Here is a 14,398-nt window from a genome sequence, read left to right as displayed (position 1 = left end):
GCATATACCAGGAGCTCAAAAAATTATTGCTGAACAAGGAATTAAAATCAGAGCCTTCAGGGGTGCCTGGGTGGCTCAGTTGGTTAAGCGACTGCCTTCAGCTCAGGTCATGATCCTGGAGTCCCAGGATCGAGTCCCACATGGGGCTCCCTGCTCGACAGGGAGCCTGCTTCTCCCTCTGACCCTCCCCCCTCTCATGCTCTCTCTCTCTCTAATAAATAAATAAAATCTTTAAAAAACAAACAAACAGAGCCTTCATGAGGTATATGGAACATAAACAATGTCTTATAAAATAAATGTGTTCTTTAAAGACTTTGGAAAAGAAAATATGCTAATATATGTTTTCTTATTTTATCTTTTAAAATATAACTTACATCCAAAAATATTAACTGGGGGTTGAATGTGCATGAAAGAGATCTTAAAAGCTTTATTAATCTCTTCAAGTGTCTCTAGTTCACCCATTCACAGTTATGTAAGGAAAGCAAATGGAGTACTAATTTAAAATTCATTCCTTTCAGTCACAATGTCAGTAATATAGCCAGTAGGACAGGAAATCAGAGAAGTTTGAATTTTCTATACCTGTTCTTTAGGATTACTATTGACAAATCTTCAAGTTTTAGTATGGTCTATCCACACAACCATTATTAAATTTAAAGGAAACCCTCCGAAGAAAAATATCAAAGAGCAACCTATGCCTCAAGATGGGAAGCACAACTTACTTCAACTTGGAACAATTCTCCAGCCCCCTCACAGTCATTGGATGTGATTATTGGAGTATGAATATGCACAAAGCCACTGTCCTGGAAGAAAAGAAAACCCACTTTTTTCAGTGTATTTGTATATAAAACAATTCTTAGATCATACAACTGATTATACTATTAAAAGAGCACTAAGAGAATGCCATATCAAATCTCTAACCTCCCAAGTATAACTGATGAGATACCAAGTTGAGTGTTTTACTGTGCAGAGAAGCACAGTGAATTTTAAATCAAGAACTGACTTAGACATTCTCTACTCCAACATGATTTCAAAGATAAGGAAATTGAGACCCAGAGAGACTTAATGAAAAATTCACACAACTAGTCGATGGCAGAGAGAGCCAGGACCGGAACCTAGGCCTTTAAGGTCTCTCTGGTGTATTTTTTCTTCCCACTTCTCTAACACACTGGTAGTGAATCAACACACACACACATACACACACACACAGAGTCACTCAAGGCTAATGCGCAACCATGTTGCCTGCACTGCTAAGGGACTACGAAGTGATCAATATGAAGTTCAGTTGTTATTTTGGAATGAGACCCCCCAATTGTCACAAACCACCAAAAAAGGAGAAAAATTAAAGTTGGCAAATAGGGACTGAAGAAATAAATAGCAACAAAGGCAGAAATGATTTTTAGGAAGTCTGTCAGCAAATTGATGGCACAGAACACTATACACAGCATAGGCAGTGCACTTTCTTTGCCTCAAGGAAGATTCTGAGCATCAAATCCATCCATTACTGAGGCGCCCAATTTCAATTCTTCCGCTCCGAAGTCTGAGCTATTTCCATTAGTGAACCACAAAAGCTGTTTGCTAGTAGGACTGAAATAACCCACCAACTTCAAGGTTATACTTCTTTCATTTTGACTATGGATGTGGCAAAAGGTTACATTCAGTGTAAATGTTGCAGGTGGGTGTAGAACTTACGCTGCAGAGGCACAATAGTATGTGTTTCACACGAAAATTTTGATCTTGAGGTCAGTGCAATGAATTCATACATGCACATTTAATCTCTGCCGAATTACACCTATCACTGATGGAATGTAAAATGTTTCAGTGCATTACACCAGCCGCCTCCCAAATTTGCCCTTCCCTTCTTAAAAAGGTGGAATTCAAGTATTCTGGCTATGATAAAAAGTACCCAGTTAACAACTTGTCTTATGATGTAGACTGATTAAATATTCAAGCTATAAATTAGGAGTCTCAGAAAATATTCAAATATATACTTAACCTGGGAGCTACGTGCCTAGAGGTGCCACACAAAGCACATTATAGAGAACGAATGAAATGTAATCAATAACATTACTGCATAAAATTTTTATCTCCTAGGAACCAGAATTATGGACATGAATCATTTATTCCACATGAATACAGGCAACTATGAGCAGGAGTGCAGTAAACAAAGAAAGGAAGTGAAAAATCCAAAGGAAATGAGGGTGGTGAGAGGGAGGGGGAGAGGGAGGAGAAAATCTAACGGCTAAATGTAATTGCCAAAGTTAGAACTGGTCAATTGCCACAAGAAACAAAACTGCAAATCTTGTGAAAAAAACTATCTGGGTTTAAAAAGAAAAAATCACTCAAGTAGTGGGAATTATTCTTAATACTCAATTAATGCTAAACCTTTCAAAAGGTATCACCAGCTTTTTAAGCCTTAATGCTGCTAGAAGGCTTATATCGAAGTCTGTAACATTCCCACCAAAAGCTATAAAGAACAGACTCCAAAGGTAGAATAATAAAGCATAGAGAACAAAATCCAAAAAAGAGCAAGTGGATAGGGAAGTAGAAAAATAAAAAGGAAAATAAACAGCAAGGAGTGGGGGAATACTGTCTGCCTCCACCAGGGTAACAGTGTCAGATATTTATCCCATCCTACAGTAAAGGGGTTCCTAACTAGAAATAGGAAGGCCAGAGAAGGAGCCAAAAATAAAAGTACACACTTACCCAATTTTTCTTTTCTTTTTTTCCCCCCTTAAGATTTATTTATTTATTTGAAAGAGAGAGCAAGAGAAGACACCAGCAGGGAGGAGGGGCAGAGGTAGAGGCAGAAGAAGGCTACCTGCTGAGCAAGGAGCCCCATGGGGGAGGGGCAGAGGGAGCAGCAGGCTCCCTGCTGAGCTGGGAGCCCGACCCTGATGCGGGGCTCAATACCAGGACCCTAGGATCATGACCTGAGCCAAAGGCAGACGCTTAACCGACTGAGCCACCCAGGCACCCCTACTCACCCAATTTTTCTGATTCCACCTGCCACCTCTAAATATCTAAATATTTTTGATACACATTTTAGAACCAGATATTTTATAAGACACTGAGTATCTGAAATTTATAAAATTCACATACTAAGGCCCATGCACATCACTCAAAACCTCATGGACTGTATTTTTCTTTTACACTCACACAAAGTAAGCATCATTATTTAATCAGAATCAACAAGGAAGAAACATGACAACAATTGCTAGCCACTGGCAACAAAAAGTGACAGCAAGAAGACCAAAAAAAAAAAAAAATCCATAAAAAACAGTCACAGGAACTCAAAGACACCATAGTCTGGGGTCATTCAGCAGAGCAGCAAAGAATACACCCTGACAGGCTTTTAAGGCCTTGCCATACAGAAGAGGGAAAAACCTGATACTCAAAAGTCAGAATCTGGACTCATCAAGAAAGGGTAAACTCTTCTATTGGCTCAATTAGGAAGCCAGGGAACCATGTAATATATTTTAGGATAACCTCCATTGGAAATTAGAAAAAAAAATTGTGCCTAACTACTCTGTTATGGGAGAAACTCAGCTCTTCAAAATAATTCATACCTTGAGGATTCTAGATATCCAAGTTTTAGTACACAGCAAAGGTGTCACTTTTATGCACAAACCAACTTATACACAAAACATTTTTGATACTCAAACGAAAAAATGACTTTCTAACCTAGAAATATTAGGAAAAAATAGCAACTAGAACAGTACCTTTTAAGTTAGGATACTTTAAGGTATGAAACTCTTAGATTTTGAGTCTCAACATCTTTTAGGGAGTCTAAAGTAGTAAGTCACAGAAATAGTACCAAGTACTAGATAACATATAACTATTATTTAATATGCCCTATCGTATTCTGTGATTTCAATTCAGTCCTAAGTGTTATATATACAAATGGGTAACATTATAGAATTACCAGGATTATATTTTCCAGGGCTTGACAATTAAAAACTGAATTGATAGCACTCAAAAATAAGCCTTTATAACTATAACCAATAGTGCTAAAATTCATTATTTGCAACCACTTAAAATGTTATTTTGCTTATTTTTTTATTTCAGATTTTTCCCAGTTTGTTAAATTGTTTACACATTTGTAAAAGCTGCCAGTAATAAATGTATAAAGTAGGTAAAGCTCACTTGCCAATGGACTGCCAATATCACCATCTAGTGGCCAGAAATCTACAAAATTTTCAGTATTGAAGCAGGTCTACTTTATCCACTATTTAAAGCCATATGGGGCAAGAAACATTTTTAGATCTGAACAAATTTTCTGCTTGTGTGGTTAAGCACTTCTGAAAAGCCATATGGAAGCTGCATAAGAAAGTTTATGAGAGCATATGGAAATGCACCCTTTCAAACTATATAACAGGATGACATAGTATAATGTGATTATTTTTCTTTGTTTATTCAAAACTATATGCTTCAAAGCCACAATGCTCTTTAGCTGTTTCACCAGAAACTAACTCTGAAGGAGCTTTTCAAAGAGCAAGAACTCTCTAGGTAAACTACAATAGGGCTGGGCCTGCATGAATTTGGATGCATCCAAGGGAAGGGTATGTTAGACAATCTCTGCCAATCAGCTGGATCTGGAGAAGTGGCATAGGAAGAGCTCCAGAACCACTTGGAATAACACTGAACTTCATCTGCTGGGCCACTCCTGGCCTTTGGGGCCCTCTCATCCACCTGAGGGGAGGGTCCCTTGACCTCATAAACTTAACCACTATATTCCCCAGTGGCTTTCCTGGGTAGGGGGAAGCAGATGACAAGCAAAGCTAAGTAAGACAAAATGCCTTTAGCTGCATACCAATCTACTTGATTAACACCAATAACTCTTTAAAAGTAGTGCTTACTACATATATGTCTATGACCAAGATGGAAAAACAGGGACCAAATTTACCCTCCCCCTTGAAACAACCAAAAACAAACAACAAACAAACAAACAAAAAATGAAAACAAAACTAAAAACCCCACAAAAAAAATCAAAACACACACGAAAGGATGGTTTTCAAAACAATGGATATCAGACAACAAAAGACAGTGATCCCTGAGGCGGGAAACAAACTTAGTGAACCCTATCAATAGCCCTGCTTAGTACCTTGAGATTGTCCAGGCCACAGCAGGAAGAGGGGGGAAATAAGGTGGAGCCCAGCAGACTTCCTTAGCTGAGGAGACAGAGCTGAGAGTCTGAGGGGGCAAAAGTGGCTAGAATTCATAGGACAGAGTATCAGAGAGGAGAGAGATGAGAACCCCAGGGATGTACAGAGGGTCACTCTGGAGTATTAGGTAGAAGAATGATGAGCACGTGCATGTGGGGAAACTGTCAAAAGCCAAGGAAAGAATCATACAAAAAGATCAGAGGAAACAATGCCTGGTGCTCACAGTGTGGCTGGAAACAGTACCTGTTCCCACAAGCCAGAATGGAAAAACTCAAAATTCACAAGGCACTAGGTAAAGTACTCAGGAAGTCTTTGCCTCAGTAGTGGAAATTAACTAGCCCTAGACTGTGAGCACTGCTCCAGCCCTATTTACCAAATTATAAAAACAAGACCCATAAGGATCAAACAGTTTTCAAGTAGCTTAACCTCACACCAAAACAAAGCTTAATAATATCCAACACGGTAAAATTTTCTGTCTGACATCTAACCAAAGATTAGCAGATAGGCAGAGGCAAGAAATCATCACCTGTAATGAGGAGACTAAAAGCACTAAATCAAATAAATAAATAAAAATAAAAAATAAAAGCAGCATATCAATCAGAAAGGACTTATAATTGACAGACATGTTAGAATTGGACATAAAAACAGTTATTAAACAGCTATTACAACTGTAAAGTTTTATTAAAAATGTTTGTGTATGTTCAAAGAGTTAAATGGAAGATATTTTTTTAAAAAGGCCCAAATCGTGCTTGCTTCAGCAGCACATATGCTAAAATTGGAATAATGAAGAGAAGATGAGCATGGCCCCTTGTGCAAGGATGACATGCAAATTCGTGAAGCATTCCATATTTTTCCACACAGAAGGAAAAAAAAAGGCTCTAATCAAACATCTAGTTATGAAACCTACAATGTGAGATGAAAAATGCATTGGATAAGAGTAACAACAAATCAGTCATTGTAGAAGAAAAGATTAGTAAGCTTGAAGACATAGCAATAAAACTATCCCCTAAAAAAACACACAGGGAAAAAGGAATTTAAAAAAAGAAAAGAACATCAGTGAGCTATGAAGGTATCATTAAGTGGCCTAATATATAGGTAACTGAAGTCTCCAAAGGGGGGAGGTAACATAAAAAATATATGAAGAAATAATGGCTGAAAAACTTGATGAAAATTAAAACACATAGATCCAAGAAATTCTACAAGGTCTAAACACAAGGAACAAAGAAAACTGTGCCAAGGCACATCATAATCTAATTGCTCAAAACCAGTGATTAAAAGACAATTTCAAATCAGCCAAAGAAAAAAGTACCACACAAATAAAGGGTGCTTGGAATAAATAGTGTGACTAACAGAACTTTCAGGATAATACTCCAAGGTTATAATTATTCAACTTCTTCACAAGAAAGAACAGCTAAAAGCACACAAAGCATCTTACCTTAAAGAAAGAATGAATAGCAGCTGTGGCTTCACTGCGAACCCTCAGTATAGAACCCAGAGCATTAGTTCTACACCGAAGGTGAGGATATTGTCTCAGATACTCCAGAGGATGCCTCTCCTTATATTTAAAAGGGAAAGCCTGCCAATAAATGGGAAAAAAAAACAAATTAAAAGCTAAAAAAGATAATGTTCTATAAATAGCAGTTTCCAGGACACTTGTTAAATAGTAATGCTTCAAAACAAAATTAAAATGTTTTCCCTGTTTCTTAATATAAGTGAATATAGTCCACATAATTCCAAATTAGTAGAATGGTGGATGGATTCAGAGATGTGGGTTTGAATCCAGCTCTACTACTTATTAGGTGTGGCACCTCGGGCAAAGTTAACATTACTGAGGCTAATCTGTTATTTATCAAATTTCCACCCATTAGCTTATATCAGTCACTACTTACAAATAGAGAGATTAGGATATAATTATGCAAAATAGTCCACTGTTTGGCACATAAGAGTTCAGAATATTGTAGATATTAAAGATTATGTTTTCTACAGCTGTGTACACACAGCTGGTGTTCAATTTTAAAGTCACCCAAATGTCTTGGAAGCCTACAGTCATTTATAATCAATTGGCACTGTTCTTCCCTGTTTATCAACATGTCTAAGAACATGAGGGAGGGTCAACAGCTTTCTGTCATCTGGCAGAGTAGTATATATTTACAAAAATTTCAAATTATGACTCTATGTAGAAATATTACACCCTGCCTACCCTCATGTTTCAAGATTAAGAAGACAGAAACAAACCTTCAGACCAAAGTTTTAATAACAGAAAAGCTAAGTAAAAAAGCCAAACTGATAGCTTATTCCATTTAGTCTTATCTATTTCTTTTAGTGCACATACTAATTTATTTCATAATAGAGTAAGTACCACATCTACTAAAGTCAAAATATGACATTAATAAGAGTCTGGAGACTGCCTGCGGATCAGAATTCCCTAATGTCTGAATACTTTACAATGAACCTGAAATCAAGGGGAAGAGAAGGTGAATGACAAAGAAGCCAAGAGAGAACAATTTAAGAAGAGTAAAACACATGGCAAATTTTAATAATCATTATACCCCTCTAAAAAAGCAGAACCAAAAATGGTTACCATCTCCCAATTCCTGAGTTCCAAATTATTTTCATAGTCTACTTTTCAGAAATCTTAGAGCCCGATTCCAGACTTTACATGTCAATTAGTATTTATTAGCATTCCAATTAGTATTTCTTGAAAAATTATTCAGAATGACTTTTTTTAAAAGTTGCCCATTTTCTCTCTTATTTCCTTATATTTATTTTCCTCCAATTATCCAAAAGAAATAAAAATGAATTAAAATGATGCAATTTCCCTATACTTCCTCATTTTTCGTTCATTAAATACTTAAAGACAAGTATAGCAAAACTACAGGGGAGTCAGATAGCTAGTACATCAGTTTCAGCTGTGGCACTAGTCAGCCATACAACCTTGAGCAAGTCAGGTCACCTGACTGGGCCTCATTTTCTCCAGTTCAGAAACTGCATTGATAATCTATGATTTTATACCCTCTAACCTCTTTATCAGGTGATAAATAAAAGCTAGTAACAAAGACTCTTGCAAAAATAAGTATAAACATGTCTCTTTTTTCTTTTTAAGATTTATTTATTTGAGAGAGAGAGAGGAAGAGAGAGAGCATGCGCCCACACATAAGCAGGTGGGGGCAAAGGGAGAAGGAGCGAGAAAACCAAGCAGACTCCCTGCTGAGCACGGGGCCCGACGGGGTTCTTGATTTCAAGACCCTGAGATCACAACCTGGGCTGAAACCAAGAGTCAGATGCTTAACCGACTGCACCACCCAGATGTCCCATATATGTCTTAATGTAGGATTTCTTATCTTTGCTCAGCCCAAGCATTACTCCAGTACTGTCCCACAGAATTTTCTGTGATAAATGGAAATGTTCTGTATCTGGGCTATCCAGTATGGTAGCCAGCAGCTGCCTGTAATGACCAAACACTTGAAATGTGGTTAATGGCACTGCGGAACTGATTTTATTTAATTTTGATTGATTTAGTATTAAAATAGTTGATATGAAACAGCCACAGGAGGCTAGTGGCTACTATACTGGTACAGCACAGTTCTAGATCCTGCAAAGGTCATTTCTAGGCAGGGCTTTCCCAAGAACATGATCTACCCCGATGTCTCTGTCACTGCGGCTAACTGGGCATCTTCGTGAAAGTGGCAAGTTTCAACCGTGACAGCCACCCAAAGAGATACACAGATTAATACTTCACTTTCATTCATAAAACTCAATCATCTATATACTTTTTGCTGTACTCTCTACATTCCTCAGGCACCATAGCCTGTTTCAATTATCTGGGAAGTCCAACTGAAGCATGCTCTAAGGGCCATCTTCCCAATAATCACACTTAAAACAGACTGCTAATGTTTTAAATTAAGCCTAAATAGTCTCCATTAAAGTATAGGAGCATACCTTGGCATCGCAATTTCCAACAACTTCAATTTTTTCTGCCTTCAGTTCCACATCTTGCTTTTTGGATGGACTTTTTACCAGCTGCCCTTGAACTTCCACAGAACTCCCAAAAGCCAGTTCTCTACAGTAACAAAAAACCAGCATAAACAAGGTATCATTATATGGAACCCTCATTTTAATACAAAACTTGCTATCAGAACATTCCAATATTTAATGAGAGAGGTTTCACCCTTCTTTGGGCAGCAAATAATTGGGAGAGACTGAAGCAAAGAATAGGTAGGGGATATTATTATGTGAAGATGTTAGAAGAAGAAAGGCCCCCATCAAAAAAACTGAAATCTTGCCATTTGCAATGACATGGATGGAACTAGAGGTTATTATGCTAAGTGAAATAAGTTAATCAGAGAAAGACAATTATATGATTTCACTCATTTGTGGAATTTTTTTTTTTTTTAAAGATTTTATTTATTTATTTGAGAGAGAGAGAGAATGAGAGACAGAGAGCACGAGAGGGAAGAGGGTCAGAGGGAGAAGCAGACTCCCTGCCGAGCAGGGAGCCTGATGTGGGACTCGATCCCGGGACTCCAGAATCATGACCTGAGCCGAAGGCAGTCGCTTAACCAACTAAGCCACCCAGGCGCCCTCATTTGTGGAATTTAAGAAACAAAATAGAGGAGCATAGGGAGGGGAGGGAAAAATAAAACAAGACAAAATCAGAGAGGGAGACAAACCATAAGAGACTCTTAATCATAAGAAACAAACCGAGGGTTGCTGGGGGGGCAGGGATGGGGTAACTGGGTGATGGACATGAAGGAGGGCATGTGATGTAATGAGCACTGGGTGTTAATATAAGATTGATGAATCACTGAACTCTACGTCTGAAACTAATAATATATTCTATGTTAATTAACTGAATTTAAATTAAAAAAAATAGGGCGCCTGGGTGGCTCAGTTGGTTGAGCGACTGCCTTCGGCTCAGGTCATGATCCTGGAGTCCCGAGATCGAGCCCCACATTGGGCTCCCTGCTCAGCGGGGAGTCTGCTTCTCCCACTGACCCTCCCTGCTCTCATGTGCTCTCTCTCTCTTTCTCTCTCTCAAATAAATAAAATCTTTAAAAAATAAATTTAAAAAAATAAAAGAGAGAAAGAGAAAAAAAAAAAAGAAAAAGAAAAGGAAAGGCCTGGGCTCGAAGGATTTTGATTCCAGATAGTTGGAGTTGAGCCTCAAAGCTCTGAAAAGCAGGTTTGTTTAGAAAGATCACTCAGGGGGCAATATGAACATTGGATTAGGGAAATGGGGAGCAGAGATGAAAGAAAAAAGATTCTTTTGTTTAAAAAAAAACAAAACAAAAGACTCACCTACTGTCAAAGCTTGAATCTGCTACAACCTGAAGGCTTTCCAAAGACGATCCATCATTTATATGCAGGAACAAGACTTCCTTCTGGGATCGGACTGAACGAATCCATCCCTAATGAAGAGAAAGTTCTAAATGTGAGTTTAAAACACATAAACATTTTACATTTTCATTACACACGCACATATAAGACTAAATGAAAAAAAAAAATGTCCTCAATCCTGTCTTAACAAATCAATCGCTTTTAGCTCACCCCTAAGCATATCAAATTCAGTATGATTCTTATTGCAGTGAGATACAGCTTCCGCATCACACCTTTTTGTTTTGTTAATAAAATTCACCATTCTGAATAGATGCCTAACATTCCATTAGGTGAAGAGCCTAATTCACATCATCAATTTCCCCAATATTGGCTATTCCAGGTATTTCTTCTTGCCCCTCGCTCCTTTTCACCACCGTAACAAATAACAGGGCACATATTTTGGCCCTCGTCTTCTTTTATATAAAATTCCCAGAAGGGAGATTATATAGTTATAGACTAGAAACATCTTTATGGGATTTTTTTCCCTTTGAGAATGTATCACACAAAGTTCTCAAGAAGCTTTCCATGTGAACATAATTAGTACATAAGCTTTCAAAGACACTCTGAATTTAAATGACAGGTATGGGTAAGTACAAATGAGAGGTCTTCTAGTAGACCAGTACTACTAAAAACAGTTCTCACAGATCACATCTAACTTACATTTAACTAGCACGGAAAAGAGAATATTCTTCTAGCAGACACTGAACAAGTGTTTAACAACTGATGGTGTTTGATGAACTATCAGACATGCTTGGGAAAAGGAAGATGATTCTAGTTAGAAAAACTAGAGTTTTTGACCCTTACTTTGTGTTCCCATCATACCCTATAGACAATGCTATTAAAGCTCTTCTATTACTTATTTCCATGTCCATAATATTTTCAAAGTTTAGGAACCATGCTTTAGTTGCTTTGAAGGCCACTGTCAAGCACATAGTAGATAGTCCATTAATGTTTCTCAGTGAAAGAATATCTACCATGCACTAAAAATCTACTATTGACAAGTGTTTTACTACCTTCTTCATATACTATCTCACCCCTTCCTCACAATAGCTCTGTGGATTATCATTATAATTTGTCTTGCAAGTAAAGAATCTGGGCTCAACGAAGTTAAATAACTTGCTGAAGGTCACACTGCTGGTTAACATAAAGCCCAAATTTGAACCCAAGTCTACCAGAAAGCCCTTGAACTTCTTCTAGGGCTACATTGAATAAATATAACTTGCCTCAGTCTCCCATACAAGGCCTTTCACAATTGAGTGTGCCCATCTTTCTGGTTTCACCTCCCCACGCTTCCCCGAAGGCAGGTGCTCTTTGGTCAGGTTCAATCAATAGTAATTCCCAAAGCACCACTGTCTTGCTTTTCACTTGTTAGTAAAAGATAACATTTGTGAAGCACCGTTTAAAAATGTGCTTCTGTTCTAAGCTCTTTATATTTTACTACTTATTCCTTATAAGAACTTAATGAAGTGAATATTAGAGATGGAGAACATATTTAGAGAAGTTAGGATAACCTCTCTAAATAATTAAAATCACAGTTCCCAAGTAGTAGAGCTAGAATTAAAATACAGTTCTCAGTTCAAAGTTCACGTTATTATCAAACGTCTCTACAATGCTATCACCACCCCATCCCCAGTTCCTCTGCCTGAGGAACTCACATCCTTCAGGACTCAAGCGAAATTTCACTTAATATAAGAAGTCTTCCTTGACCTATGCACATAGTTAAGGACGTCCCTCTCTATTTTCTCAAAATTTTTATACCACCAATACCAATCACATTGCCCCAATTACTAGTCTTAGCCATTAGACCAGGGCTGACATACAAAAATATAATGTGAGCCACATATGTAATTCTGCATGTTTTAGTGGTCACACTAAAAGCAGGTAAAATTAATTTTAATATTTTATTTAACCCAATTATGCCCCAAGTATCAACATGTAATCAATATATATTGAGATATTTTGTATTTTGTTCTCCAAAATTGGTATTTTACATTTACCCTTCCATTTAGACTAGCTGCATTTCAAGAGCTCAATGCCACAAATGGCAGGTAGCTACAATCTTAGGCTGCACAGCACTAAAACGAAAGCCTCTAACCTAAGCAGTAGCTTTTATCCTTTCCACTCCAAAGGGATCATTGATGTATGTATGTCAAATGAATAGATGATGAATAAATAGAAAAGGTTTTGATTTGTAACATGGAAAAAATATGAAACCCAAAGAAACGCAGAGGGGCCATACTGCTAAAAATCAAGGATATCCAAGGACAACAAAAATAACTTCATCAGTGTTTCAGCAACCTACAAGGAATGGCCAAACCACCTTCTTGGTCTACTCCCTTAAGGGCAAATCTATGTGGAGCTGTTACAAGTGATATTAACAAGAGAAATAATAGCAGCCAACATTTATTGACTGTGAGCCACTGTTCTAAATGTCTTAATACCTATCACCTCAAGCTTCAGGACTCTATGACATTAAGGCTGCTATTAGCTTCACGGCCATAAGAAGGAAACAGAGAACACATAAGAGACATGCCCATAATTAAGGAGCCACTAAGTGGCAGATTTGAACCTAGGCAGCCTGACTCCAGAGTTTCATACTGCTACACTCTACTCTTTCTCCTAACTTATTAAACATACATTATATGCAAACCCCCATTTTTAGGCCTTGGGGTGGTTAAAAGTTGAATAAAAGCAATTGTTTAGTTGAACAAGTATTTACTGTCAGCCATGTGTGAATACCAAGACAGATGAGACACGGTGTCAGCTCTCAAGGAGCTAGCTCGAGGCAACCACTATTAACTGTGGATGTTCGTTATGAGGGACAAAGGAAACGTTTATTTTGCTGTATGACTAACAAGTTTACAGGTAATGTCCTGGTACCGTGAAAGCAAAGTTCCAGGACTTCACAGGCATCCCAACAGTTTTGCAAAAAGTAACGGTAGACAAGGAAAAGTGTGAACGCACACAATTGGCTACCTTTTCTCCTTTCCCTGCCTGTCACTCTCTCTGACAAGGCAAGCCTAGTCGTGGAGGTGCCATTTAAGTCACTAAAAAGAAAAACCCACTCCCTTCCCATACACCCACCTGGACCTTAACGCGCTCCCCTTTCGTGTTCTGGGCCCCGAGAGCATCCCGCACGCTCAGTCTGGCTGAAGGTTTGTGTCTCGGGCAGGGAGCGGAGGAACAGGGGCGCAGGGCTCGGATCAGGTACCGGGCCCCAAACATCGCGCGGCTGCCCCAGGCCTTCCTCGGGACCAGCCCCGATCCCGGCTGGGGCGGACCCTGCCTATGGCGAACCTCCCCTCTCGATTGCTCCCCAATTCTGGGCTGCAGCCCTGCACGCAGGCGCTCCACGCCCCCCAACCCCGGCTGCTCCCTTCCCCTTCAGGGGCTCCAGCTCTGTCCCCACAGAGCCTCCCCCTGCGCTTCCCTCTCCCGGGACTGGGTGGAGCGGAGACAACAGAGTCAGCGGCGTAAGCCCAAAAAACCACGCGCCGTAGGCGGCCAAGACAGCTCACGGTCCCACGTAGTTTCCAAACCCACAGCTCAGACCGCCTCCACTAGCTGAAACACGCGGGGCCGCCGCCACTACGTCACACGTCAACGTCAACGTCATCACGCTACGAGAAGGTTAAGAAGGAGCGTGCGCACTTGTGACTCCAGTTTACGGAGAAGGCGGGCTTGAGGCAGGTGCGGGCGGAGTGGGGAGGGAGCGGGCCAGAGGCTCAGAAGGGGCGGAGCAAAGCCATTCCAGCTGCAGGTGTTACTGCTGGGAAAAATGGGGAGCACACCTGGGATGGGGCGTAAGAGGTGTTCATTTCTAAAGCTTGCAGGTGATGCCGAGGAACACTGAGAGGCAA

General features: G+C 39.2%; 1 protein-coding gene and 1 non-coding gene across 7 annotated transcripts in view; one reads left to right on the top strand and one right to left on the bottom strand.

The window, feature by feature from the left end:
- NARS2 (asparaginyl-tRNA synthetase 2, mitochondrial) overlaps nt 1-14,139 on the bottom strand; it is a 142,222-nt gene extending 128,083 nt beyond the window's left edge. For all 6 annotated transcript variants that reach the window (XR_010406959.1, XM_064576852.1, XM_064576850.1 and 3 more), the window contains exons 1-5: nt 13,623-14,139; nt 10,461-10,570; nt 9,102-9,222; nt 6,598-6,738; nt 720-800 (exon numbers count right to left, since the gene is read on the bottom strand). Coding sequence is in view for 5 of the 6 variants with exons in the window: in XM_064576852.1 (XP_064432922.1) it covers nt 720-800; nt 6,598-6,738; nt 9,102-9,222; nt 10,461-10,570; nt 13,623-13,763 (594 nt within the window). In the remaining variant the exon portion in view is untranslated. The remainder of the gene's footprint in view (nt 1-719; nt 801-6,597; nt 6,739-9,101; nt 9,223-10,460; nt 10,571-13,622) is intronic.
- Nucleotides 5,908-6,015, top strand: LOC123858055 (U6 spliceosomal RNA). The gene has a single exon (XR_006794022.1). It is a non-coding gene; the product is annotated as a U6 spliceosomal RNA (small nuclear RNA).
- Nucleotides 14,140-14,398: the final 259 nt, after the last annotated feature.

This window comes from Mirounga angustirostris, unplaced genomic scaffold (genome assembly GCF_029215605.1).
Source record: "Mirounga angustirostris isolate CCGP_5_RB_7025 unplaced genomic scaffold, mMirAng1.0.hap1 SCAF_13, whole genome shotgun sequence".
NCBI classification, from domain to species: Eukaryota; Metazoa; Chordata; class Mammalia; order Carnivora; family Phocidae; genus Mirounga; species Mirounga angustirostris.
Note: the sequence above shows the minus strand (reverse complement) of the source record. Positions and strands in the feature narration are given on the sequence as shown.